At 53.0% G+C, this 27,979-nt stretch overlaps 2 protein-coding genes across 4 annotated transcripts; both read left to right on the top strand.

The window, feature by feature from the left end:
• The first annotated feature begins 79 nt into the window (after positions 1–79).
• On the top strand, positions 80–5,575 carry PEX11B (peroxisomal biogenesis factor 11 beta). The gene is made up of 4 exons (XM_004619223.2): positions 80–237; positions 923–1,038; positions 1,348–1,549; positions 4,437–5,575. Exons 1-4 carry the CDS (start codon positions 182–184, stop codon positions 4,840–4,842), a joined length of 780 nt encoding a protein of 259 aa, XP_004619280.1. The 5' UTR covers positions 80–181; the 3' UTR covers positions 4,843–5,575.
• Positions 5,576–5,713: 138 nt separating this feature from the next.
• ITGA10 (integrin subunit alpha 10) lies at positions 5,714–25,645 on the top strand. 3 transcript variants are annotated; one of them, XM_055138094.1, is made up of 30 exons: positions 5,714–7,284; positions 9,170–9,281; positions 9,438–9,547; positions 9,714–9,805; positions 10,184–10,298; positions 12,024–12,151; positions 12,775–12,923; positions 13,722–13,872; positions 14,000–14,165; positions 14,259–14,332; positions 14,515–14,659; positions 14,766–14,914; positions 15,577–15,720; positions 15,834–16,037; positions 16,411–16,541; positions 16,891–17,057; positions 17,203–17,345; positions 17,944–18,057; positions 18,303–18,388; positions 18,545–18,686; positions 18,776–18,874; positions 18,970–19,046; positions 19,193–19,282; positions 19,921–20,005; positions 20,122–20,235; positions 20,921–21,001; positions 21,108–21,221; positions 22,039–22,134; positions 22,694–22,807; positions 23,100–25,645. In XM_055138094.1, exons 1-30 carry the CDS (start codon positions 7,233–7,235, stop codon positions 23,157–23,159), a joined length of 3,504 nt encoding a protein of 1,167 aa, XP_054994069.1. In that variant the 5' UTR covers positions 5,714–7,232; the 3' UTR covers positions 23,160–25,645. The 3 variants fall into 3 exon arrangements, with proteins under 3 accessions (XP_054994069.1, XP_054994068.1, XP_012790606.2); XM_055138093.1 differs by lacking the exon at positions 5,714–7,284 and having other exon boundaries at positions 8,521–9,281; XM_012935152.2 differs by lacking the exons at positions 5,714–7,284; positions 9,438–9,547; positions 9,714–9,805; positions 10,184–10,298 and having other exon boundaries at positions 9,194–9,281; positions 23,100–25,644.
• The last annotated feature ends 2,334 nt before the right edge of the window (positions 25,646–27,979 follow it).

The following is a 27,979-nucleotide window of genomic DNA, read 5'->3' as shown; positions in this document are numbered from 1 at the left end:
GGGTGGGCCCGGGAGAGCGGCGCTTGTCGCCCCGAAGGTCTCGATGGAACGTGCGGCTCCGCACAGTTGCTCGTCTGGCGCTATTTGACCCAGGCGAGACGCCGTTGGGTCGTCCGGGAGGCGGGGCCAGGGGCGGGAAGTGGGGCGGGGACGGCGCTGCGGAGCTGGGGCTGCGGCTGTCATGGACTCCTGGGTCCGCTTCAGTGCACAGAGCCAGGCCCGCGAGCGGCTGTGCAGGTACGGTCCGCACGGGGACGGGACAAAGAAAACAAAGGCTCGGGCGGCGCGGTCACCGCGACTACGGGGGTCCGAGAGGGTCAGTCTGGCTACGGGGGCCCGCACGGCCCGCACGGAGCTAGGGGGGCTGCAGCGTTTGTGCTAGCTGGGAAGATGGGGAAACTGAGGCATGAGCGCGTCCGTAGGAACGGCGCTTGGAGCTCCCGTATCCACATTCACCAACGTGTTCTGAGGGTCCACGGGGCAGGGGTTAGGGGGCGTTTGCCCCATCCACAGACCGCGGCCCCGACTCGGGCTCCGGGCCTCCGTGGGCTCCTCGTCCCGCTTGTCCCTGGGAACGGCGTCTCGGCTCCCCGCGCTCGTCCCGTTCAGCTCTGGGCCTTTGAGCTCCAGCGAGCCCTCTGGCCTGGCCAGTACAGTCCACGCTCGCTCGCTCTTCCCGCTGCCCTCTTGGGAGTCCCGGGCCCCGGCCTGTATGTCCCCCGGCCGCCCGACCAGGGCCTGCAAGAAAAGCGGGAGCCGCAGGCTGGGGTCGCGGGGGAGCGGGAAGGGGCTACAGTTGCAGCAAGGGGGACGCTCCGGGAGTCGTACCTGGGGTTCACAGCCAGGACCCGCACCCCGGCCCAGAGGTCGCCTGCAGGGTAGTTTGGGGGTCAGTGCTCGAGCCCGCCGCTCTCTTCGCCAGGGCCGCCCAGTACGCCTGCTCGCTGCTCGGCCACACGCTGCAGAGACACGGGGCCAGCCCCGAGGTGCAGAAGCAGGTCTGCCAGCTCGAGGGCCACCTGAGCCTGGGGAGGAAGCGTAAGTGACCTTTCTTTCCGTGTCCCCTCACCTCCTGCACCGCAGCTCTGCCCCACTCTGAGTGCCTCTTCCGCGGGTGCATTCCAGGCTACAGCGTCACCTTTGCCCTGCAGGACCCCATGGGTAATGGGAGCAGGACTACAGACAGTGGGGCGCCTTTGCAGAAACTAAACTCGAAACAATTCAGAAGCGAAGTTAAAGTCTTTTTGTTAATACTTCTATCCCTAGTTGGACATTCACCCTCTCGCTTTCTCTTTCTGTCTTGTGCTCCGCCTCCAAATCCTGGATTTTCCTGGGGACCCCCACAAGTCCTCCGCCTAGGTAACTCAGCAGATGCCCTGGAGTCAGCAAAGCGGGCGGTACATCTCTCGGATGTTGTCCTGAGGTTCTGCATCACAGTCAGTCACCTCAACCGAGCCCTGTACTTTGCCTGTGACAATGTCCTGTGGGCTGGAAAGTCTGGACTCGCTCCTCGTGTGGACCAGGAAAAGTGGGCGCAGCGCTCGTTCAGGTAGCTCTCCCTTTCCACTGTTGAATGTCTCCATGCTGCAGAGCTTACCTTTCTGAGGAGGATCTCTCAGGCACTGCCCAGAATATAATGTCTTCATTCCCATGACTTCCAGTGTCTACAGCACAGTCAGTGAACAGTGAATGGCAGCAGGTAGAAGACAGGTGATGAATGTGTTGAGGGAGACTGGGCAAAGGAAGACATTATATTGATTTAGTTCAGCTGGCTAAACCACAAGTTGTGATTGTATTGCCTACTCAGTCATTCTGAAAATAACGGGTATCCATGGTGGGCCAAGAAGTAAAGTAGAAGCCAAACAAAATCGGCTCCTGCTCTTATGAAGCTTCTAGATTAGTGGCAAAGTCAGAGATAAAAACAAATCGCCAGCCAACCAAGTAGTTTTTGTGGAAAAGTACAGGGTGTTTGAGATCCAGGTGAGTTAATTTAAGTGGATTTTGCTTCCTTTCTTCTCCCCACCCCCCCCCCCCCCAATCACATTTGGCAGTCCTCAAGAGCTTTTCCCAGCTCTGTGCTTTGGCGTGGCTCCTGGTGGAGCTCATGGGACCATATGCTGTATGAAGATTGAACCAGGATGTCCTGCGTGCCAAGCCTGTGCTTAGTCCCTTACGCTCACTCCATTAATTCAGATTGAAAGGTCTGCTCTCTGGCTGAGAAAGTAATACTGTCTAGGAGCTAGAGTTGAAGTTAGACTAAGCAAATAATACCAAAAAAGACCTTTCCAAACAGGAGATAGGATATACTAAGACTTGACACTGAGAAAGACCAGGGAATTAGGAACAGAACTAAAAGCCAGTGTGAAACAAATGAGTTGTGGGGAGGGATTGAGTGGGAAGGCCATTAGGGTCCTGGAGTGAGAAAGTTGGGTATACTGGTAATGGGTATGGTGTTGGAATTATGTTCAGGGAAACCATCATTAACAGTTTTGCCAATCACAGAAATTCAACCAATAAAGTTAAAATCAATAGAAGCCAACAAGATGGCCAGTATTAAGTAAAGAGCATAGGGGCTGGAGCGATAGCATAGTGGGTAGGGCGTTTGCCTTGCACGCGGCCAACCCGGGTTCGAATCCCAGCATCCCATATGGTCCCCTGAGCACTGCCAGGAGTAATTCCTGAGTGCAAAGCCAGGAGTAATCCCTGTGCATCGCCAGGTGTGACCCAAAAAGCAAAAAAAAAAAAAAAAAAAAAGTTAAGTAAAGGGCATAAGTTCAAAGTGAAGAGGAGAGATAGATCATTCAGGCAAGTTCTGCTAGTTAGCCAGTGGGAAGATGGTTGGTTTTTTTGGTTTGTTTGTTTGTTTTCTTTGTTTTGGTTAAATTTTCTCCAAGGGCTAGAGAGATAGTATAGCAGGTAGGGTGCTTGTCTTGCATGCGGCGAACCTGAATTGATCCTTAGCACTACATATGGTCCCCCAAGTCCACCAGGAATGATCCCTGAGCATAGATCCAGGAGTAAGCCCTGAATACCATTGGGTATGGCCCCAAAACAAACAGACAAAAAGCCCAAGCAGAAAATGGGTGATTCAGACCAGAGATGATGGTGATGTAGCCTTGGTAGAGTGTTGAATTCAAAGTATGTTCTGAGGCAGGGCAGTTATATTGAGTATAAGCCACTGATGTTATCATTTGTGAAATGAAAAACAGGACTTTTTATGTGGGGAGGGCCATAGCCAGCATTGCTCAAGGCTGGCTTGATCTGGCTTGAGGCTTGCTCAAAGCCGGACTCCTGATTTTGCACTCAGGGATTCCTCCTGGTGGGCTCTAGGGACCATCTAGGGTGTTGGGGATCTAACCAGGTGTGCCACGTGCATGGCAAACATACCTGCTGTGCTCTCTCTGGACCCAGATCAGGACTTTCTTAAAGAATTTATTATCTTAACACATTTGCCAAGCTACTACACACCTCTGGGTCTCTCTCTCTCTCTTTCTCTCTTTTTTTTTTCTTTTTTTTTTTTTTTGGTGGAAGGGGGTCACACCCAACGATGCATAGGGATTACTCCTAGCTCATGCATTCAGGAATTACTCCTGGTGGTGCATGGGGGACCATATGGGATGCTGGGAATTGAAACTGGGTCAGTTACGTGCAAGGCAAACACCCTCCCCACTGTGCTATTGCTCCAGCCCCTCTGGGTCTCTTTTTTTTTTAAAAAGAGAAGCATTTGATTCATTTACTTTTTATTTATTTTTTTGCTTTTTGGGGTCACACCAGCAATACTCAGGGGTTACTCCTGACTCTGCACTCAAGAATTATTTCTGGCAGTGTTCAGGGGACCATATGAAATGCCGAGGATTGAACCCGGGTCAGCCATGTGCCTACCTATCACTCCAGTCTCAAAGCATTGGATTTAAATAAATTTAGTTGTATTTAAATCTCTGAATACTATGTTTTGGGTTCTTTCCCAAAAATTTTTGCAGAATTGGGGCCTGAGAGAAAGCATGAAGGTCAGGAATCTGCACTTAGCATGTCCCAGGGTCCAGTTCTGACCCCTGAGTTTTAACTGGATGTAGGCTTAGAGGCCCCCAACACCACTGGGACCCAGCATTGCACCATCTGGCCTGGTTGGCTAAGTGTGGTCCCCATCCAAATTCCTGCAGTATTAATGTGTGTGTGTGTGTATAGACTAATGGGTTGCCAAGTGGATGTGAAATTTGTGCTAGTTCTTGAACTATTTTGTGATACTCATGAATGTGAAATCAAAGTCTTAAAGCAGACGTGAATGTTAGAGACTGGTGGGAGGGGGTTGCTAATCACGGTGGAGCAGCACCTCTTTGTGCTATGGTCCCCTTGGCACAGTGGGGAGGAACCATTGGGTTAGTGGGTGCACCGAGTGCATGAACCTGCCTGCACTGACCCTCACCTGTGTGTCTCAGGTACTATCTCTTCTCCCTCATCATGAATTTGAGCCGGGATGCGTATGAAATCCGCCTGTTGATGGAACAAGAGTCTTCAGCTTGTAATCGGCGACAGAAGCTTTCCGGAGGCGGCACCCCGGCAGGGATTGAAACCGGGGGACCTGAGGGTGCAGGAACTCCAGGAGGAAGCCTGCCCCAGCTTGCTCTGAAGCTTCAGTTCCAAATCCTGCTTCTGGCTCGGGTCCTCCGAGGTCACCCCCCACTTCTGCTGGACGTCATCAGAAATGCCTGTGATCTCTTCATTCCCCTGGACAAACTGGGCCTCTGGCGCTGTGGCCCTGGGATTGTGGGGCTCTGCGGCCTAGTGTCCTCTATCCTCTCTCTTCTTACCCTGATCTACCCTTGGCTACGACTCAAGCCCTAAGATTCTCATACCAGAGAAGGAGGGAATCTGAACTGGTGAGATGGACTCGTCGGTCATCCATCCCCAGTTTACCAGCCTCTTCCCTCTACTTCTTGGTAAAATTAAAGTTAAAATTCAGAAATTCAGGAGCCAAGGGAGGCACTTTGGGGAGGAGGTGAAGAAAGGTATCTTAGGGTGATCCCAGATCTGTCAGCCTTTCTTCTTTTCCTCCCTCATCATATTGTCTGTATCTCTTGGCTTTTTTCACTTTGTCTCTTAAGTCTGTCTAAGAGTCTGTCTTTGCATCCCTTCCCTGCTCCCCCCGCCCCACTCCTCACTGTCCTAGGAATTTGTCTAATCCTCAGAATTACTTTTTGCCAGGCGAGGTGGAAGGCCCTAACAGCTTTCTTTGTTCTCAGCAAAGGTGGCTCTGGCAGATTTTTTATCTCCTTCAAACTCCAGATCCTAAGACTTTGTGTCCTAGTCCACTCTGTTTTGATGTCAGAGATGGTTTGACACCTCTCTGGCTACTAGCCAGCTTCCCTGGTCACCAGGCTTATCCTCTACTCTGTACAGCTATAGGCTTCTTGTTCCCTAGTCTGTTTTCACCCCTCTTCACCTCCCCAGAATGATGCTGTGTCTAGCATCTTGCTGTAAATATTGTACAGTGATTCTGTGTAAGTAACTGTGGCCCGTGTTTACGCTGGAGAGAAGTCTCCCAGGTCATTGGATTAAAGATTCATTGGCTCATTGCTGTTTTGGTCTGCTCCTGTGTGTTGCTGTCACTGTGGTTTGGGTTTTCCATTCAGCAGCCCTGGCATTATCACTCACATTTATTGGGCCCCCAGAGCCTGCAGGGTGTGTTGCTAAGGTAGTAGAGACACCAAAATCAAAGAAGCTCCATGATATTAAATTTAGGAGTGTATAGCCAAAGACAGAATATGGGATTTTGTTTTGTTTGTTTTTTATGTTTGTTTTCACATCCAACTGTGATCAGGGCTTACTGTTGTCTCTATACTCAGGGATCACTCTGACAGTGCTCAGGGAACCATAAGGGTGCCAGGGATTGAACCCAGGTCAGCCATGTCCAAGGCAAACATCCTGCCTGCTGCTCTGGCCCATAGATTATGAGATGTGATGTTCTAGTAGATATACACACTATGGGCTAGAGAGAGCTAAACAGGCTGGCACACAGGTTTTGCATGAAGGAGGCTAGAGTTTGGTGGCTCCCAGTGCCACATGGTCCCCTAAGCATCACAAGAAACAACCCCCAAGCACAGCGCCAGTGGTAGCCTGAGCACTGCTGCGTGTGGCCCTTCCAAAATGGAGTGATAATGCAATGGTTAGGGTGCTTGCCCTGCATTCAGCCAACCCATGTTCAATCCTGGCACCCCATTGGGGCTGGAGCGATAGCACAGCGGGTAGGATATTTGCCTTGCACGCGGCCGACCCGGGTTCGATTCCCAGCATCCCATATGGTCCCCCAGCACTGTCAGGAGTAATTCCTGAGTGCAGAGCCAGGAGTAACCCCTGTGCACTGCTGGGTATGACTCAAAAAGCTAAAAAAAAAAAAAAATAGGATTCAATCCTGGCACCCCATATGGTCCCCCAAGCCCTACCAGGAGTGATGCCTCAGTGCAGAGCCAGGAATAAGCCCTAAGTGTGGGGGGGGAGAGGGAGAGCGATGTGTGTGTACATATCCCACAGTAGTTAATAATTTATCAAACATATCTGCACTGGTTCTGCATTCCATCATCTATTGGTCCCCTTCGCCTCCAACTCATAATGGTACTATCTCCAGCGAGAGAGTACAGCAGGGAAAGTACTTATTTTGCATGTGCCCCCCGCAGGGTTCAATCCCTGGCACCACATAGGGCCACCCAAGCACTCTTCAGTCTCTGAAGAGCCCAAAATAAACCCTGAACACTGCTAGGTATGGCCCCACCCTCAAAAAAGGCCAAACTTGGTTTGTAGGTAAGTTTTATCTTTATATGTTGGGACCCCAGAGGAGGTGGGGGAGATGCAGATGTTCTTTCACTTTACATATCCTAAGTTAGATAAATAAGGTTAGGAAGGAGGCTTCACCTCCAGTCTCTACCTCCTACTTCCAATTAGGGAAGCCTTTATTACTTGGTCTTGACAAAGCAGGGGAAGGAAACTGTAGCAAGTCAAGAACAGTGTTAGCATGACGCCTGCAGGGGGCAGCATCAGGGCAGGGAAGTGGACTGAGTAGGCTCAGAATTCCTTGGTCTGGGGCTCCCCACAGCTCCCCAGCATCACCCCTCCCATTCCTTCCAACTTTATTTTTAGCTGCCAGTGGGAGGGGGCAGGATGGGAGGGAAAGTAAAGAAAACAGAGAAGGAGAGGGACAGACCCAGAGGACTTCTCACTCGGACAGAGAACACCGGGGAATGGCGTGCCCCCTCCACCCTCACCTGTGTTTGCTGCTGCTGTTTCTGACAGGTGAGAGGGCTTCGCTTCTTGTTTCTGGTGCGAGTGAAAGATGTTCGCATTGTTGGCACGACAACCTTTAGGGTGAAAAGTATTTGGCCGGGGATGTAGCTCAGTGGCAAAGACTGACCTTGCCATGTGTGAGATCCTCAGTTTGATACCAGGCATGAGAAGGAAAAAATGTGTTGGGTGTCAGAGAGTACAGGGTACAGAGGGTAGAGTACAAGTCTTGCACACAGCCAACCCAGATTCAATCCTGCCACTGCATATGGTCTCCCAAACTTGCCAGGAGTGATCCCTAAGAACAATCAGAAGTGAGCCCTGAGCACAGCTGGGTCGACCAAAATACAAAATTTTGGGGGGAAGGGAATTCAGGTGAGTGTTTAACACAATTATATGGTGTGTGTATGTGTGTTGTGTGTGTGTTCATGTGTGCATGTACACACAAAGTGGGTGCATATTTTTGTGTGTGTGTGTGGTGGTGGTTGTTTTGGGGCTAGAACAAGTGCTTAATTCCTGCTATGGCACTGGGTTGGAGGGAAATGATGCTCTCTCCAGGGACCTTGTGGTACTGGGAATCAAACTCAGACCCCTTGCATGGTCAGTCCAGCCTGTGTTTGCGCTCTTATACCTGTATGACCACTTCAGTACTGACTGCAACAACGTCTTGTGTAAGATTTGTCTCTGGTCGCTAATGTCTTTGTCCTGAGCACTGGAGGGTTGGAGAGACCAACAATAAAAATGGTGTGACCTTCCACGTGGCCGGTCTGATCTCTCTGATCTCTAGTATCCTTCTCTGTACCCTTGGTGGTCTCTGGGGCTGGAGCCATAGCTGAGCGTGTGGTCAGAGCTCTGGGTTTATCTGATCAATGTGCTTCAGTCCATGGTCATAAGCCCTGCCAGTTTTCTGGCTACAAAATGGCTCCCATACAGACACCTTTCTGAAAATGAGATGTTTTGACACAAAGCTGAGGCCGTTGGCAGTGCTAGGGTGGAGTGCCTCAAGAGGACTGTGCTTTTAATGAAGGAGCTAGTGAAGGGTAAGTATCATGGGAAGGCCAGAGGCCAGGAATCTTTCCTCGCCTGTGCCCTATAATCTCCGTTTCCTAAAATACCAGCTCTGATTTGAAAAGGGTCAGGGTTGAATAACTGGGACATGGTCGGGGTGGGGGGTCTCTGGAGTGGACTAGAGGGTAAAAGACGTTGAGCAGGCAGCCTGGGGCAGTTGGGGAGTTAGATGAGTTAGAAAGGAAGTGGGTTGTGGGAAGTTGGGGTGAGGGCATGTGGTAAGGATGGAGCAAACTATGTGTAGGCAGGCCAGGGGGGTCCCACCCAGCTAATTACCATTGAGGTTTGGGGCTGGATTTAACCAACATCCCAGACACTGGTGAATGCATAAAGCACTGGGAGTAAGAAAGACGGATGGAGCAAGATGGGCAGTCCCATAGCCTTTGCTTGTTTTTCTCTGGCCCAGGGTTCTAGGGAAGAATTTCGTTGGAATTTTGGCATTTGGAAGAATTGGGCTGCAGAATGGCACTCTCCCTCCTCTGACCTTCCTCTTGGAGAGAAGGCTGTGTAGGAGGAAGGATTTGGAAGAGAGAAACTTGACCCTTCCAGATGTATCTGTAAATGACATTGGAGGGGCGGGAATGGAAATACAGCTGTGCCCCAGCATGGCCGAGGGCCCAGGCCAGACGCCTGGATGCTAACACAGGAAGGAGATGATCCTTCTTGCAGCACTGAGTCCATAGCTCTGGCCAAGGCCAGGAGAGCTGATGTGGAAGAAGCAGGGTGGTAGCTGAGAGCTGACTTTCCTCCAGGGTTTCTCTGCTTGGGTCTCGGGGTATCCTCTGTCCTCTCAGACGGCCTCTGATGAACCTTCTGACCCGGCTCCCAGGTCTCTGTTCCTCCTTTAACCTGGATGTGCATCACCCACGCCTCTTTCCTGGGCCACCTGAGGCCGAGTTTGGATTCAGTGTCTTACAGCATGTTGGGGGTGGACAGCGATGGTAAGGAAAGATTGGAGGGTCATGGGACTGGGTGGGGGTCAAGCTGCTAAGTGGGTGCCTGTCGGCCTTGTGTCAGTGCGGTGGCCACACTTCCACCCCTGGCACTTTCTCTCTGGCCTGTGCCAAGGGTCCTGTTCACACTGTGCCTCCTCCCAGGATGCTGGTGGGTGCTCCCTGGGATGGGCCTTCAGGCAACCGGAGGGGAGATGTCTACCGATGCCCGGTTGGAGGTGCCCACAATGCCCCATGTGTCAAGGGTCACTTAGGTAAGATGCCTTCCTCCACCGTGCCTCAGTTCTGCTGCTGTGCCATGCATGCATTCATGCTTCACCTTCTCCCTCTAAAATGCCTCATCTCCAACTTGATCCTGATTCTTTCTCCTCCTCTTCCCAAACCTCTCAATGCAAGAGCCCTCAACCTCCTTCTGACCAGGTGACTATCCACTGGGAAACTCATCTCGTCCTGCTCTGAATATGCACCTGGGGATGTCTCTACTAGGGACAGATGATGACGGTGGATTCATGGTGAGCTATGGAAGGCGGGGCTGGGAGTGGTGGTGGCGTGTCCTCTGAAATCTGTAGTAGAGAGAAGGCTAGGATGGTAATTGGGGCTGAAGAGATAGTACAGCAGTTAGAGCACTTGCCTTACATGTGGCCAAAACAGGTTCCATCCCCAGCACCACTTAGTGTCCCCTGAGTCCTTCCAGGAGTCATCCCTGAGTACAGAGCCAGGAGTAAGCCCTGAGCACTGCCGGGTATTGCCCCTAAATAAACAAGAATAGTATGGCCAGGTAGACTGATGTGGGCGGGGTGAGGGGGGAGGTCAGGGGAAAGCCAGAAGGGGGTCTCAGGGTCTCCGCCAGCTCAGCCTATACTGGAATTGACTCTCTCCGCACCTTCCAGGCCTGTGCTCCTCTCTGGTCTCGTGCCTGCGGCTCCTCTGTCTTCAGTTCTGGGATTTGTGCCCAAGTAGATGCTTCATTCCGACGCCAGGGAAGCCTCGCACCCACCGCGCAACGTGAGCTGGAGCAGGGGCCTGGGAGAGGACTCAGACCCCAGCAGAGGGGGCAGGGCAGGGAGGCAAGAGGCCATAGTGGGACCCCTGCAATGGTGCCTGTATCACTGTCTGCACTGTTGCTGACCGGGCCTATGAAGCCCCTCAGTTGCAGCTGTCCGGTGTTAAGAGCAGACTGCTCTTACGGGGCCTGGGACAGAGACAAAGCCGAGGCTTAAGCCTCTTGCCTGCCATGCGGCCGACCTACTTGATCCCAGCACCATTGAGAATGACCCGGAACACAAAGCTGGGAGTAGTCCCCAAGCACAGCTGCTATGGCCCAACTCCCTCCTCCAATGCATTCCCCTCCCTGCAAAAAAAAAAAAAAAAAAAAGACTCTTCTAGGGTGTCAAGACTCTATGATCTAGGGAGCCTAGAGAAGACAGCAGATAAAATCCTTGCCTTACATGTAACTGATGTGGGTTCATTTCCTGGGACCCCCTGAGCCCCTTGGGAGTGATCTCTGAGTGCAGATACAGGAGTAAGCCCTGAGCACAGCTGGGTGTGGCTCCAAAACAAAAAGACCAAAAAAAAAAAAAAAAAGAAGAAGAAGAAGATTCTATAATCTAATCTAAGCAGCTTCAGGAGCCCAGCTCACAGGTCCTTCCAGTCTAGAGCCTTGGCCATGGCATTCATTCACCTCCTCACTCTCCCACATGTCATCTGTTTGTACACCTCCATCTTCTTCAGTTTTTTGTTGTTATGGTTTTGGTGTCAGGTTTGGGTCCACCCCCAGTGATGCTCCAGGGTTACTCCTGGCTCTGCACTCAGGAATTACTCCTGACAATGCTTGGGGGACCGTATAGGATGCTGGAGATTGGGCTCAGGTCAACTACATTCAATGCAAATGCCCTCCCTGCTATCCTCTCTCTCTGTCCCCACTCTCTTTTGTTTAAGTAGCTTCATAAGCCAGGAGAGTTCAGTGGGCTCGTGTATGCATACTTTGCATGCCAGAAGCCTGGATTAGGTCCTCCCATGGCACCAAGAGGCCCCTAAGCAGTGCCAGGAGCACCCCCGAACCAGCCAGGAGCAGCCACCAATGTGGCCCCCAACTTTTTTTTTTTGAAATATTTTTACCCAGAGGCTCTATTCTCCTCTCTTTAAACATGCTGTCTTCAGTGCTTCTCACTGCTACCTCGTTTGGCCCCACCTTCACAACAGATTCTCTTTCATTCTCCCATAGCGTAAAGATGTCTGTGTTTCTACTTAGCACGGATTATTTTCTTCTTCTTTACTTCATATGGTTTGGTTTTTTGTTTTTTTGGCCACAACCGGGGTGCTCAGGGATCACTCCTGGCAGACTCAGAGATGCAAAGGATCAAAGCCAGGTCAGCTGTGTGCGAGGCAGCTGCCTTGTCCCTGTCCTGTCTCTCTCCTGCCTGTTTTGTTTTGTTTTGGGGGCTGTGCCTGACAGTGCCTAGGGGCTACTCCCCGGGCTGAAGCCAGCTCCCAGTAGGAAAAGCAAACACACTAGCACTTGGAATTCTCCCTGCCTCTTCTTTGCTGTTCCAAAGGTAAATCAGACATACACCTATTCCTCTGATTTCTTTCCACACTTACCCAGGGACTGGCATGCTTCCTTTATGGAAAGAAATACTTAACCCATGTTTGGATCCAGCCTATTCTCCCAGGAACCCTTCTACCCTGGTCCCTTTGCCATCTTCCCCATCACTACGCCCCTCCCTCCAGGCTGCCCCACATACATGGATGTGGTGATTGTGCTGGACGGCTCCAACAGCATCTACCCCTGGTCCGAGGTCCAGACCTTCCTTCGAAGACTGGTAGGGAGACTGTTCATTGACCCGGAGCAAATACAGGTAAGTGGAGGCACCCCAGGGGCCAGGGAGATAGCTCAAAGAATTGGAGTGTCACAAGGGAGGTCCGGCTCCACATGGCTCCTGGACCCCCACCAGAAGCACTATCTCCAGCCAGCGCAGAACCAGGAGTAGCAGATCCTGAGCATTGCCAGGTGTTTCTCCCTCCCCTCACCCAAACCAAATGAAGAGCTCAGGGTGAAGCCAGAAGTCTGGAGGGCAATTTGGACCAGGCCTAGGCACCCCACCTGGGTTCAATTCTTGGCACCACATGGCCCCTAAGCATCACCAGCAGTAGACTGAGAGGCTCCTGGGACCTTAGGGGTAGCCTGGGTACCCAATACTGCAGGGCCTGAGCAGCACCACATCCTCAGGCCCTTGCATTGAACCAACATCCAGTTGGCTGAGAGTCAGTGGTGGGTCTGGGCCTCCCTGAGGGCCCTTGGGAATCCTTCACAAAGCACCCACATGTGCAGAGCCCCTAAAATACTGAGAAAAAAAGAAGAGGGTGGAAGGCAGAATGGGAGAGGTAGGAGAGGGGAGACAAAGGCAGCATCAATGCAGACAGCACCTCTTGTTGGCTCCTCCCACATGCCTGACCTCTGTGAATCATGCCCTGCTCACAGGTGGGGCTGGTCCAGTACGGGGAGAGACCCGTGCACGAGTGGTCTCTTGGGGATTTCCGGACCAAGGCGGAGGTGGTCAGGGCAGCCAGGAACCTGAGTCGGCGCGAGGGACGAGAAACCAAGACGGCGCAGGCAGTGCTGGAGGCCTGGTGAAGACACAGGGCCAGGGGTGGCGGGCAGGGAGGGTCGGGCAACACGGGGGTTCTGCATGCTTGTTGCCACCTGCATGTCGTTGGCCCTCACAGGGTGGTACCAAGTGTCCACATTTGTGGCTCCTTGTGCTTCTGCCTTGTTTATCTTTACAGAGAGAAACACTCTCCTCTCTGTCTCTCTCTGTCTCTCTGTCTCTATCTCTGTCTCTCTGTCTCTGTCTGTCTGTCTGTCTGTCTCTGTCTCTGTCTCTGTCTCTCTCTCTCTCTTTCTCTGATTTTGTACTACACCCAACGATGCTCAGGGCTTATTCCTGGCTCTGCACTCAGGGATCACTCCTAGCAGGCTTGAGGGACCACATGCAGTACTGGGGGAATCTGGTTAGTCGCATGCAACCAAGAGCCTCCCCACAGTACAATCTCTCTGGCTCCTCTGGCTCTCTGGTTCTCTGTTTCTGTTTCCCTCTCTCTTTCTCCCTGTCTCTGTGTCTCTCTGCTTCCCCTTTGGTCTCAGTCTGCACTTCACTTTCCACACATAAACAGTACCATTATCCTTCCTTCCATATTTCTTTGATGTTTATTCTCAAAACCCTGCTGGCTGGGTTTTGCCCATGTTGTCACTGAGATGATGCCGTCCGTGTGTCCTATTCTGACATCTGGGCTTTCACTGTGCCAATCTCTAGGCTGGACAGAGCAGGAGAGGGGCTGGGTGGGGGCATTTCATGGGGGCACCGAGCATGCTGAGTGCTGGCACTCTTGTCTCCGAGCTCTGAGCACCACCAACCCTTCTCCTCTCAGCACAGAAGGGTTCAGTGAGTCCCGTGGGGGGCGGCCAGAGGCTGCCAGGCTGCTGGTGGTCGTCACTGATGGAGAATCACATGATGGAGAGGAGCTACCTGCAGCGCTGCAGGCCTGTGAGGCAGGCAGGGTGACGCGCTATGGGATCGCGGTGAGCACCTGAGCTGGATCTTGCAGTGGCTGGGTTAAAGAGCAGGAGGGACATCAGCCCCGTGCTCTGCTCGGTGCGGGCTGGCTGTGCCCCACTGCACTGGCATCTCTTTCCACCCTGCACCCAGGTCCTGGGTCACTACCTCCGGCGGCAGCGAGACCCCAGCTCTTTCCTCCGTGAGATCCGAGCGATTGCCAGCGACCCTGACGAGAGGTTCTTCTTCAATGTCACGGACGAAGCGGCTCTGACGGACATTGTGGATGCCCTGGGAGACCGGATTTTTGGCCTGGAGGGTGAGGATGGACTTTGGAGAAGGCACCGGGGGAAGGGCAGGTCAGACAGGGACGGCTATCCCTGACGTTGCCACCACGTCTCCCATGCCCCAGGATCCCGTGAAGAGAATGAAAGCTCCTTTGGGCTGGAGATGTCTCAGATTGGTTTCTCCACTCATCGACTCAAGGTTTGGACACATGCAGCCCCTGGCACTCTGACTCCTCCCAGCCCCAGCTTGGTCAGCTCCAACTCAGGGCCATTCCCTGAGGCCATCTCTGACCAAAGTCCACGCTGACCTCCCAGGCCAGCCCTGTGTCTTCTCTGCCTCCTCGCTGCCCACTCAGCAATTCTTTCTACCTCTCCCTATAGGATGGGATTCTCTTTGGCATGGTGGGGGCCTACGACTGGGGGGGCTCAGTGCTGTGGCTCGAAGGAGGGCACCCCCTGTCCCCCCCACGGGCAGCACTGGAAGAGGAATTTCCTGCTGCTCTGCAGAACCACGCGGCCTATTTAGGTAAGTGTTGGGGCTGGGAGGGCAGGGCGGGGAGCTGGTGGGGCGGGTGGCTCTCCTGATGACTCCCCCTTGACTCTCCTTGGTGCCCCTGTTCCTGATCCGTCAGGTTACTCCGTGTCCTCCATGCTTCTGCGGGGAGGACGCCGTCTCTTCCTGGCTGGGGCTCCTCGTTTCGGACACCGAGGAAAGGTCATCGCCTTCCAGCTAAAGAGAGACGGGGCTGTGCGTGTGGCCCAGAGCCTTGAGGGGGAACAGGTAGGGTACCCGGCAAGGCAAGATCCAGGTTAGAGGGGCCACTGGGAGTACGGAGAGACTGAGGGGGCCAAAGCAACCAGAAAGGTCTGTGCTGGATCCTGGTTCAGGGCCTGTCATGGGGGGAACACTGCACACATCCGTCCAACCACCTTCCATCTATTCACACACCTATGTTCACACCACTTTCCATCCTTCCACACATCCGTCCATACCACCTTCCATCCATTCATCCCACCTTCCATCCATCCATAACACCTTCCATTCATCCACACCGCCTTCCATCCATCAATACCACTTTCCATTTATCCATACCACCTTTCATTTATTCATACCACCTTCTATCTATCCACACCACCTTCCATTATTCACCCCACCGTCTATCCATTCACCCCATATTCCATCCATTTATCTCACCTTCCAACCATCCACACCACTTTCTATCCATCCACGCTGCCTTTCATCTGTCCTTACCTCCTTCTCTCCATTCACACCACTGTCCATCTATTCACACACCTGTCCATACCATCTTCCATCCACCCATACAAGCTTCTACCTGTCCACACACCTTCTGCCTGTCCACCATACACATCATTCCACACCACCTTCCAACTGCCCCTACCGCCTTCCCTTCCTCCGGGTGACCGTTCCTCATGATTCTCCAGATCGGCTCCTACTTTGGCAGTGAGCTCTGCCCCCTGGACATGGAGGGGGATGGAACTACTGACGTCCTGCTGGTGGCTGCCCCCATGTTCCTGGGGCCCCAGAGCAAGGAGACAGGCCAAGTCTATGTGTATCTGGTGGGCCAGGTGAGACTTGCTGGGACCCTGAGAACATGTTTGTGAGGGGGAATGCACTGCATGTGTTGGCCTGGTGAGAGTGGCTCCCAACATGGCCCCTGGCCTCTCCTTCTCACCCACAGCAGCCCCTGCTGACACTCCAGGCCATACTTCAGCCAGAAGCCCCTCAAGACGCCCGCTTTGGCTTTGCCATGGCCGCCCTCCCGGACCTCAACCATGATGGCTTTGTAGATGTGGCTGTGGGGGCGCCTCTGGAGGACGGGCACCGTGGGGCTCTGTATCTCTATCACGGGGTCCAGCGTGGAGTGGAGGCACAGCCCGCCCAGGTCAGCAAGGCCCAGGAAATCCGAGCTGGGGGCAGGGATGGGATGGACACTGCGCCTCGCTCCTCAGTGGTTTTCCGGAGTTTGAGACCTGGACTGAATAAATATGTGTTTCTGGTTTTTCACTTTATATTTGACTGGTAGCCTGAAAGCTGAGGTGGTGGGGAGGGAATCCTGAAGGTGGGCAAGTATTTCGCTCTTTCCTGTGCCTGGTGGGAACATCCCCCGGAGGGATCCCTGAGTATGGAGCCAGGAGTCAGCCCTGAGCAGCACTGAGCATGACCAAAACGGAATCAAAAAGGAAGAAGGAAGAAAGAGCCAGAAGCCGGAAAGGCGGGTTCTTCACCCTTCTGACTCTTCCCGCTTTTCCCCACAGCGGATTGCGGCCATCTCCATGCCGCAGGCCCTCAGTTACTTTGGCCGCAGCGTGGATGGCCGACTGGACCTGGATGGAGATGATCTGGTTGATGTGGCCGTGGGCGCGCATGGGGCAGCCATCCTGCTCAGGTGAGGGTCTGAATCCAGAGAGTGGTGAGCTCCTCTTTTTTCTTCTTTCTTCTTTTTTAATTTTTGGGCCAGTGATAGCCAGGGGTTCTCCTGGCTCTGCACTCAGGAATTACACCTGGCAGTGTTTGAGGGACCATATGGGATGCTAGAGACTGAACCGGGGTCATCCCAGCCTTATGCAAGGTGAGCGACTTCCCACTGTACCCTCTCCAGACCCCGTTCTCATACTTCTGGTGAGAGTGAGCACAAGCACATAGTCCCTGAGTGTCCTTCAGCCTCAGGGAGGCACACACTGGGACTGACCTTAAACTGCTTACTGACCTGCTGGATTTTCCTTCCCTCTGCGCAGCTCCCGGCCTATTGTCCGCCTGGCTCCTTCGCTGCGTGTGAGTCCGTCAGCCATCAGCGTGGTCCAACGGGACTGCAAGCGGCGAGGACAGGACGCAGCCTGCCTTTCCGCAGAGCTTTGCTTCCAGGCAACGTCCAGCACCCCAGGCCGCTGGGACCGGCGATTCTGTGAGTATCCAAAGCACATTAGCCCCTGGCCTGCCTGTCTGTTACCCGCCTCCATGTGCTCTCTCTCTCTCTCTTTCTCTCTCTCTCCCCCCCTCCCTCCTCTGTCTCTGTCTCTCCCCATGCCCCCTCTCCCCTGCCTGCCCAGATGTGCGATTCACGGCATCACTGGATGAGTGGACAGCTGGGGTGCGTGCGGCTTTCGACGGCTCTGGCCAGAGACTGTCCCCAAGGAGGCTCCAGCTCATTGTGGGAAATGTCACTTGTGAGCAGCTGCACTTCCATGTGCTGGTGAGGAGGATTCAGGAAAGTCGGCCCCCCTGAGAGGGAGGGGTAGCTCAGACGAAGAGTGTCATCTGGGCTGGCAAGAAAATCAAAGGCAGGGAGAAAGTTTCCTGCAGGCTTGAACCCGAACCCTGCCAGTTACCATATATGCAATCCATGATACATGTATGATGTTATGATTCATATAGAGCCTATCTATCTATGTATATACATATTGTGCATATGATACACAACCTCCATATGTAATAATGTATAACCTATATTCGTATATAAGGTAGTCTATATATGTATGCTATATATACATATCCCTGATGTATCTGATATAGAGCCTATACATATACATGATGTATAATACCTAACTCTATGTTACACAATCTGCAAACTTTAGTTTTCTTGCCCACAAGGGGAGAACGATAAGATGACCACATCATAGGGACTGTGATGGGATTCAGTGGGGCTGACAGCCTTAGGACAGTTCATGGCACACAGGAATCACCTGGTGTGTGATCACTGTTGTGGCAGTATTCTGGGTTGGGAGGACACTGGGGACCCGGGGTGCTCCCACCCCTGGCTCCCCCTGACCCTTGCCCCCGGCTTCTCTCAGGACACATCTGACTACCTTCGGCCGGTAGCCTTGACGGTCAACTTTGCTCTGGACAACACCACAAAGCCGGGACCTGTGCTAGACCAGGGCTCAGCCACATCTGTGCGAAAGCTGGTCAGCAGAAGCATGTCCTGATGCCTTCTCCAGAAGAGGGAGGGTGGCGTTGCAGGGGCTCAGTGGGAAGTGCCGGCATGTGTGCTGAGGGTCCATCTGGGCATGGAGTGAGGAAGAGGGAAGGAGGGGTGAGGATAGATTATGGCAGGGTCTGACGGGGCCCCGAGCTGCTGCCGCCACCTCCCCTGTTCCGTTCTGTTACTCTTAATCTCCTCTTGACCCTCAGCCTCTTCTTTGTCCCCCAGGTCCCCTTCTCCAAGGACTGTGGCATTGACAATGAGTGCGTCACTGACCTGGTGCTGCATGCTGTTATGGACATCAGAGGCTCCAGGTGGGATGAATGAGGACTGGTCAGAGCAGGGGGACCTACGACCCTGGGGGCCTTGAAGGAAGCTGTGGGTGGGGGAGCTCTCTCTGTAACCAGAAGTGATACACTGGCACTCCCCAACTCCTGAGACCCCCCCCACACACCATGTGCCACTCCTAGGAAGGCTCCCTATGTGGTTCGTGCTGGGCGGCAGAAGGTTCTGGTGACGGCAACTCTGGAGAACAGGCAGGAAAATGCCTACAACACCAGCCTGAGTCTCAGCTTCTCCAGGAATCTCCACCTGGCCAGTCTCAGCTCTCAGGTGCGAGGAGCGGAGGAAGGAGTTTTATATAGGTGTTGGCTGTGTGGAGGGGCTGCCTGGACCCAGCCTCCCCCAACTCCTCCTCTCAGAGGGATGCTGGTGGCACCATGAAGGTGGAATGTATGGCTCCAGCCTCGCATGCCCGGCTCTGCAGTGTGGGGCACCCCGTCTTCCAGACCGGAGCCAAGGTGTGTAGGCTCAGGATGAGGGCACAGCCAGGGAGCTCAGGGGAGGTGCCTCCAGAGCAGCCCAGGACTTGGCTCTGTCTCTGTCCCCACGCCAGGTGACCCTCTTGCTGGAGTTTGAGTTCAGCTGTTCCTCCATCCTGCGCCAGGTCCTGGTGAGGCTGAGTGTTACCAGGTGGGGACAGAGGGACCCTGCCCCAGCGCTCTCCTGCCTGGTCTGGTTTGGGGGTGGAGGCAGTGGGCCACAGGGTGAAGAGGAAGCTCTTCCTGAGAGAGGGGTGCCAAGGTGGGAGAGCTGTGAGTCTCCCCCCAAACCCACAGCAATAGCCTGGAGAGGAATGAGAGCCTGTGGGACAACACAGCGCAGACCATGGCCCACATCCAGTACCAGCCGCATCTCCTGTTCTCCAGGTCAGCCCTGCAGGGATCCCCTCACCCGCACTTGAGCTCTGCTTCTTCCCTCTCTTCCTTGTGCTCTCATACACCCCTGCCCCTCAAATCTTGGAGTCTTCTCTTTGCCCTCCTTCTCCTCCTCCCCTTTTGAGCTCACCTAGCAGTGCTCAGGACTTACTTCTGCTCAGCACTCAGCAATTACTCCTGCTGGTGCTGGGAGGGACCATATGGGATGCCAGAAATCAAACCCAGGCCAGCCACATGCAAGGCAAACACCCTGCCCATTGGACTAGCTCTCCAGCCCCTCCTTCCTTTTTCTCGTTTTTCTTTTATAACACCATGACTTCCCAAGTTGTTCATGATGCAATTGTTTCAGACATTGAGTGTTCCAACACCAAACCCACCCCCTGTGTGACCTTCCCTACCGTGCCTTTATTTTACTTTCACCTTTGGTCCCACATATGCACACCCTTCTCTGTCACACATCTCCTTTCTACCTCCAGGATCCTGGGATGGGATTGGGATGAGGGGAGGTGGGACAATGCATAACACTTTTCCGTATCCTCCTCTCTTCTTTTCACCCACCTGCTGGTCTGACCTCCCCTAACCCCTGAATTTGCCTGGGGCTGGTGTCTGCACCGTGCCTGGCCACACAGTGAGTCCACGCTGCACCGCTACGAAGTTCAGCCCTATGGGAGCCTCCCAGTGGATCCTGGCCCTGAGTTCAAGACCACACTCAGGGTAAGAAGGAGGGAGAGATGGGCATGACAAGAACAGCAGCACTGACAGGCCACAGGAGGACTTCTGAAGCCTCAGAGAGGATGCCCTCCCTCACCTCTTCCATCTCCAACCCTCAGGTTCAGAACCTGGGCTGTTATGCCATCCACGGCCTCATCATCTCTGCCCTACTTCCCGCTGTGGCCCACGGGGGCAATTATTTCCTCTCCCTGTCTCAAGTCATCGCTCACAATGTGAGTCCTGGTGTGTGGGGGCATGGGGCCCAGCCGATGGAATTGGGTGCATTCATCAAAGCTCTGCCCTCCCTCTCCTCTCTGCTGGGCCACAGCCCTCGCATCCCTTCCTTGGAGACCTTCTTAGACACTCTCGGCCCCTTTGTGCTAAGGGAAGGGGTTGCCCAGGAAAAAAAACCCAGAGCACAGGTGGAATGTTCCAGCTCAGCTCAGGGCAGCTGGCCATTGGCCACTAAGGGAGCTCCTCAAATTGAATCTCCCTCTAGCTGTTGCATGTCTGAGTTCAGTCTCATAGCTATAGAACCCTTTCTATTAAAAAAAAAAATCTCTCGGGGCTGGAGCAATAGCACAGTGAGTAGGGCATTTGCCTTGCATGAGGTCAACCTGGGTTCGAATCCCAGCATCCCATGTAATCCCCTGAGCACTGCCAAGGGTAATTCCTGAATGCAGAGCCAGGAGTAACCCTTGGGCATCGCCGGATGTGACCCCCGCCAAAAAAAATCTCTAGAACTCAGGTGCTGGAACTATAGTACAGCAGGTAGGGCTGTTTCCTTACACGTGGACAATCAGGGTTCAATCCCTGGCATCCCATATATAGTTCCCTGAGCACCACCAAGAGTGATTCCTGAGTGCAGAGCCAGGAATACCCCCTGAACATTGCTCCTCAAACTGGATCTCCCTCTAGGCCAGCTGCACAGTGCACAACCTGACCAGCCCTGCAGTGCCCCCCATTCATCCAGAGGAGCTTCAGCATACAAGCAGGCTGGTAGGAGCTACAGGGGGGGATGGGTAGAAGAGGGACTGGGCTGGTGGCCGGCCTGCAGGGTGGGATTCTCCACTCCAGGGGCCTGATGTCTCTTCCTCTGTGGCAGAACGAGAGCAACACTCGGTGTCAGGTGGTGCGCTGCCAGCTTGGTAGCTTGCCAAAGGGGACCGACATCACTGTGGGACTGCTGAGGCTGCTTCACAATGAGTTTTTCCGAAGGGTAAAAATTTTATGTTTTGTTTCCCTGTTTCCCCTCATCTGGAGCCTTTAGCATAGATTTCAGAATTAGATAGACCTCTGGGACCGGAGAGGTCCCTTTGCATGCCCTAGGCCCTGCCTGTCATCCCCAGCACCACAGGGCCCCCGAGTTCCACTGGAAGCAACCCCCAACACAGAGGCGGAATTGCCCCTGAGAGCTGCAGGGTGTAATAGCAGAGCTGTACCTTACTCACTGGAGGATCTCAAGCATCCCATATGGCTCATCTCTGTAGACTAGTATTTCCCCTCATCTCCAGTGGGGAAAGAGTGAAGCCGCAAAGATGCTCAGCCACTGAGTACATGCTTTGCATGCAGGAGGCCCAGGTTTGATCCCTCACATCACATGGTCTTCTGAGCACTGTTGGGAGTAATCTCCAAACACAGACCTGCGAGGAGCCCTCAAGTATCACTAGGTGTGGTCCCAGAAAAGCAACAAAATTTTTTTTAATAATCTTAAATAAAAATGAAAATAGAGACTGAAGAAGTAGTACAGTGGTAAGGCACTTGCCTTGCAAGTGGTTAACCTGAGTTCTATCCCTGACATCCCATGTGGTCCCCTGAGCACCACCAGGAGTGATTTCTGAGTGCAGAGCCAGAGTAAGTCCTGAGCTCTGCTGAATGTGGCCCCCCAAAAAATAAATCAGCAAACCCAGAGTGTAGAGGGAAGTGCAATATTAATCCCTACAACTGGATCACTATGATGAAGACCTTTACCTGCTCTTGAATCCTCACTATCATCCATATTAAGTTCCACTTCCTCCCACCCACATGTTCCGCAGGCCAAATTCAAGTCTCTGACGGTGGTCAGCACCTTTGAGCTGGGAGCCGAAGAGGGCAGTGTTCTACAGATGGCCGAAACCGCCCGCTGGAGTGAGGTGGGGCTGGAGGCTGGTTGCAAGTGGAGGAAAGAGTGAAGTGGAGAGGAGATAAGCGTCTCTGGGGTTTCTCAGAGCAGAAACATCCTTAGTAGGCAGCAGCTGGTGATTCAGACATGACAGAGCAGGGCCCACACAGAGGCAGATGTGACGCCCTGGAGAAGAGAAGAAGGAGGGGAACGGGAAGGAGGAAGAGGAAGAGGAGGAGGAGGAGGAGGAGGAGGAGGAGGAGGTGGAGGAGGAGGAGGAAGAGGGGGAAAAAAGGATAAGAGGAAATGAGAAAAGAAAGGACAAATCGGGGTGTCAGGGTTCTATTATAGCCTCCATTGCCGCCTCAGTCGCTTTGCTTTTATTATTCCCTTTCAAAGCTGTATTTGCTAGGATGTAAAATTAAACCAACTCTGCTGGACTGGAGGATAGGACAGGGGTAAAATGCAGCCAGCCCTGGGTCAGTCCCTGACCCTGGAGCATGGAGTTGGGAATAGTCTCCGGGGAGCATGTGTCACAAAAGAACAAAAAAGAAGAAAGAAACCCAGTGAACCCAGTATCATCCCCCCAGAGTCTCCTGGAGGTGATCCAGACCCACCCTGTCTTCATCTCACTGTGGATCCTCCTTGGCAGTGCACTGGCCGGGCTGCTGCTGCTGGCCCTCCTCGTCTTCTGCCTTTGGAGGGTAAGAACTGCTTTCCCCAGAGTGTGGGTCACGGTGCCTGTGGGTTGGGGTACTCCACGATGAGAGCTGAGGGACAAGGGCCGGTGCTGAGCAGCTAAGCAGTGGGGATCATGCCCTGACCGCCTCCACTGCATGCCACAAATAAGGGCTGGACGAATCTAAGCCAAATAAAATAAATTTGAGTCTCACTTTGGAAGCAGAACAAACGTGAAGACTTCAGAGGCATCGGAGGGCTCTTGGCGGTGACCCCAGACTGGTCACTTGTTGATGGCGCTTATCTCTTCTTCTGCAGCTTGGCTTCTTTGCCCGTAAGAAAATCCCTGAAGGAGGAGAAGAGAAAGTAGAGCAATGACTGTAGAATAAAGCCCAAGCGTGTCTTCTACCAGCTTCTCCAAAAGACAGGCTCAGTGGTCTGGGGGCTCAGAGGGGAGGCAGAGGAGCCCAGACTCTCTCCCCAGTTCTCAGCCTGACTTGAGTTTGAGTGGTGGGAGCTGCAGGCTTGGGGGAGGCCCAGCTACCCAGGCCTGCACCTGCACCAGGAGGCCTGCTCCCTCCTCTCCCCTCCTCGGGGTCCTGGTGCTCCAGCCAGCACAGGGACTCGCTCTGGGACCCTGTTCTCCTATTCCCAGGAATCAGAAACTCTTTGCTTCAGTCCTCAACTTCGTCAGATTCCTTCACTGTCCTCCTTCCCGGTTCGGAAAGGCCATGGGTCATCTCCCTCGGATTCCCGCCTCTGCCTCTCACCTCTCCATCTGAAGCCAGGAGGCAGCTGGCCTGAGAGAAGTAAAGTCAACATGTGCGGCCTTCCTGTGGAGTTGGGTGATTCAGAGCGGATGGGGGCGCGTCAACAGGAAAAAGGAGGGAGGCAGGGAAAGCCGCAGGAGACATTCTGTACAATTCCAAGGAACAGAGGAGCCTTTAGACAGGCAACTGCCATCGCCTGAAACCTGAGAGCTGGTGGTGCGCCCGGCCCGCCCTCAGGTGCTGGAAACAGAGCTGCCCTAGACCCACTGGCCCCGGGTTCTCCCTCCCCGGGGCGACCTTCCCCAGCCAAGCCCATGGGCCTCGGTGCTCGGGTACCGGAGGCCCTCAGGCGGCCTGAGCTGGAACTGCCGCCAGGAAGGCTGCCCTGCCAGTGCTCTCTCCCCAAGGGCAGGCCCAGAGTCCTTCTAGAAACTAGAGGGAAGGGAGCAGCTGCCAGTGCTGGGAAACCCTTTGCTCGCCTGGAGTGGCACTAGCGGGGCATGCAGGAGTGGGGGTAGCAGGTAAAATGAGTGGCAAGAAGTCACTGGAGGGAAGGTCAGCCTCAACCATGGTTGCACAGCGCCGCAGACTCTGAGAAGATTGTTTCCAGGCAACCCCGACTATCCGTGATCAGTTTCTCCATGGAGTCAGCTCAACAGACATCGTCTGGGGTGTGCCAAGTATTTCCAGCTGAATTTCTGTCACTGGATCACCACTACCCACTACCACCCCTGCTCCTACAACTTCTTTTGGTTATAGCCAGTAGTAACAGGTGTCCATGAAACAAGACTTTGGATACCCAGGTCACCTACTTGTCTCCGGATGCAGCTTGAATGGCCATGTGAAGGACCAGCACACATTTAGAGATGAGAAGCGAGGATCTCTGCCTGGCAGCCACTTCCTGTGGGATGGTCGGGAGACCACGGTGTCAGTGTTGGCACTGCTCTTGTCCTTCACAGAAGGCTCAGTCTCCGATTCCAGCAGGGCAGGTGTCAGGTATGATGGATGGACAGAATGAATAAAGTTGGCATCTGATGACTTCTGGTCCCATTTGAGTTCCCTAGGATACAGGCAGTAGCCTAGGAATGGAGTTGGGGAGGGCGAAGGTGGTTTGTGGCTCACCTGTCACCTTGTGTGGTTGAGTCCCTGGAAGGCAGAGTTAGGAGAAATTTGAAACGTTTTCTGTGACTCACCCATAGAAAATGTGCCTCCTCCTGATCTCACCTAGCTAACGTGGCCCCAGAGTATAAACTGTGAGGGTTGCAGAAGCACATGGGCCTTGGTGTAAACCCCAGATCTGCCCTTTAATAGCTATTGGCCTGGAGCCAATCCTAACAGCCCAGTGCTCTGATAGAAATAAAGCTGCACCACCAGGCAGGAGAGACAGTAGAGCTGGGAAGGCCTTGCATACAGCTAATCAGGTTTGGTCCCCAGTACCCCATATAGTTCCCCGAGCCCCACCAGGAGTGACCCCTGAGCACAGAGCCCAGGAGTAAGCCCTGAGAAAGCCCTGAGAACCAGTGAGTATGGCTCTAAAACAAAAACAGAACAAAAAAGCTGTGTTGGGGGCTGGAACAATAGCAGAGCGGGTAGGGCGTTTGCCTTGCATGTGGCAACCTGGGTTCGATTCCCAGCATCCCATATGGTCCCCTGAGCACTGCCAGGAGTTAATTCCTGAGTGCATGAGCCAGGAGTAACCCCCTGTGTATCACCACGTGTGACCCCCCCAAAAAAGAAAAAAAAGCCAAAAAAGCTATGTTGTCCAGTAATCAGAAATGAAGATAGAGGGTGGGAAAGGGCTGCAGGACAGGCTTCACATGTGGGCTGCCTGGTTGGATCCAGGCACTAGGCAGTCCCCCAGGTACCACCAGGAGTGACACACAAGCAAAAAGCTGGTAGTAGCCCTGAGCACCACAGGGTGTGGCCCAATAACCAGAACAAAACAAAACAGAGGGTAGCCTTGGGTTTAGCTCAGTCAGCATTTCTCAACAATGGGCCATCTGGGTTCCCATGAACTCCCAAGATAGTCCAAGGAGACCACAGATAAAAGTCACATGAACTGGGGGCCACCTGCTAGGATGGGGGGGGGCAGAGGAAGGGAACATAGTCAGAAGCAGGACCATAGGTGGAAAAGGTTGAGAAACACTGTTCTAAGCTATAGCTTACAGTCTGCTTAGCTTGGACAAATGTGACTTCTGTAAGTTTTTTGTTTTTTTGTTTGTAAGACTTTTGTTTGTTTTTGTGTCATACCCGGCAGTACTCAGGGGCTATTCCTGGCTCCATGCTCAGGAATCACTCCTGGAGGTGCTCGGGGGGACCATATGCCATGCTGGGGATCTAACCAGAGTCAGCCATGTGCAAGGCAAATGCCTTAACTCCTCTCTCTCTGGCCGAGTCGAGTCTGGTCTTTCTTGTCTTGAGACTCATTAGGATTGTGACAACTAAATTAGATAATCCAAGTAAAGTAAGTATATAATAAACACTCAATAAATGGAAACTATTGTTATCAAAGTATTTTGTGATTAACTACCCTACTGTTTGTTGCGAAGATGGAGAGAGAATATATTTGTGTGTGTTCTTGATCTGGTGAGCCACTTCCCCTTCCCAGACTCTGATCTGCCTCTTCTCTATGCTGTAGTTTCCCCGCACTAAATCTTTCCTGTGTCTCATCCCCTTTGAAATAAGCCTTCATGAACTAAGGTCGGCATCAGCAGTCTGTGGTTCTAAGGTAGAATTCAAACCTGTTTGATTTCTTTAGAGGCCCAGGGTTCATCCGTCCCCTCAGGGAGCATGTATGTGAACAGTTAGTTGCTTTCCAGAGACCATATCACTACTTCTGCTGTCTAACTCAGATCATAGTGGCCTGGCTGGCGCATAATCAAGGACAGCAGTTCTGTGACAAGCTCTTGAGTTACATTGTAGCAGAAAGAATTTATGGTAGATTTAATGAGTTTCATACTGGAGCTAGCAGGGGTAGAAAGATAGTACAGCAGGTAGGCCATGCCCACAGCTGACCCAGGTACAGTCTATTCTTGGCACCCCATATGCTGTCTTTAACCCCACCAGAAGTGATCCCTGAGCACAGAGCCAGGAGTAAGCCCTGAGCACCACTGAATGTGGCCTCCAAAACATACAGGATCTAACCTGATCAACTTTGTTGATCATATTCCACAATGTGAGCCTGTTGTTTCTGGGGCCCTGATATTGTGATTATGTTGATAGATCTTCAGAACTCTTCCTCCTCTGTCAGACCTCGAAGAGCGTTTGTTCACTTAATTTTTTTTTCTTTTTGGGTCACACCCGGCGATGCTCAGGGGTTACTCCTGGCTCTGCACTCAGGAATTACCCCCAGAAATGCTCAGGGGACCACATGGGATGCTGGGAATTGAACCCGGGTCGGCCGCGTGTAAGGCAAATGTCCTACCACCATGCTATGGTTCCAGCCCCTCACCTAATTCTTTATCCATGAGATTAAGAGAGCATTTTGCTTGAAGGCCAAAGTGAGTGGTGCTCAGAAACTACTCCTATCTCTGGGTGGGAAGAACTGTTCAATGTCAGGAATTGAACCTCATACCTCCCACATAGAAAGCCTGCTTGCTCTCCACTGAGCTATCTTGCTGGACCAGAGTGCTTTTAGCATTGTTCTCCACTTAAAGATGTCGCTTCTCTGTATTCCTCAGCTCCAGACAGGGGCTTTTTGTAACCCTTGTAGAGCAGAACTGTTTGGAGAAGTTCTTGCAGAAGCCACAGGAAGCATTTTAGTGTTTCTTTCTTTCTTGCCATTAAGCTCCTTTTTTTGTTTGTTTGTTTGTTTTCCTTTTTGGGTCACACCTGGCATTGCACAGGGGTTACTCCTGGCTCATGCACTCAGGAATTACTCCTGGCGGTGCTCAGGGATGCTGAAAATCAAACCCAGGTTAGCCGAGTGCAAGGCAAACACCCTACCCGCTGTGCTATTGCTCCAGTCCCTCCTTTTTTTTGTTTGTTTGTTTTGGGTGCTCAGGACTCCTGCCGCACTCAGGAATAACTCCCAGTGGTGATCAGGGGATCATTTAGGATACCCAGGATCGAAACCAGTCAGCTGCATGCAAGGCAAGTGTCTTACCCTCTGTGCTATCTCTCCAGTCTGTGCTGGAGATGCCTTCCCCATCTCCAGAGCAGAGAGAGATGGGGAAGGCATGGAGCAGCTCCTAAGGGGCCTTGTAAGCCACATGAAGAACTTGGTTGTCCCAAGAAGGTGCTCATGTGGATCTGGATGGCAACTGCTACAGGGAACAGGGAGAGGAGCAGACCAGTAGCTAATGCTGGATACACAGTGGGAACTGCTGAGAACCTGAATTCAAGGGCCAATGGAATTAGTTCAGACGGTCTTGTTGTCTGTTTTCACCCTCCCTCCCCACTAGCTTATGTGTCTGCTGGTGAGATGGT

The sequence above is a fragment of the Sorex araneus genome, chromosome 5 (genome assembly GCF_027595985.1).
Source record: "Sorex araneus isolate mSorAra2 chromosome 5, mSorAra2.pri, whole genome shotgun sequence".
In the NCBI taxonomy this organism is placed as follows: Eukaryota; Metazoa; Chordata; class Mammalia; order Eulipotyphla; family Soricidae; genus Sorex; species Sorex araneus.
Note: the sequence above shows the minus strand (reverse complement) of the source record. Positions and strands in the feature narration are given on the sequence as shown.

Bases quoted from the DNA above. Each gene is read 5' to 3' on its own strand.
- PEX11B (XM_004619223.2), top strand. From the start codon at position 182: ATGGACTCCTGGGTCCGCTTCAGTGCACAGAGCCAGGCCCGCGAGCGG. The intron at 238-922 runs GTACGGTCCGCA...TCTCTTCGCCAG, and splicing joins GCCCGCGAGCGGCTGTGCAG to GGCCGCCCAGTACGCCTGCT. The intron at 1,039-1,347 runs GTAAGTGACCTT...GACCCCCACAAG, and splicing joins CCTGAGCCTGGGGAGGAAGC to TCCTCCGCCTAGGTAACTCA.
- ITGA10 (XM_055138094.1), top strand. From the start codon at position 7,233: ATGGCGTGCCCCCTCCACCCTCACCTGTGTTTGCTGCTGCTGTTTCTG. The intron at 16,542-16,890 runs GTGAGGGTCTGA...CCCTCTGCGCAG, and splicing joins GGGGCAGCCATCCTGCTCAG to CTCCCGGCCTATTGTCCGCC. The intron at 18,389-18,544 runs GTGGGATGAATG...TGCCACTCCTAG, and splicing joins ATGGACATCAGAGGCTCCAG to GAAGGCTCCCTATGTGGTTC.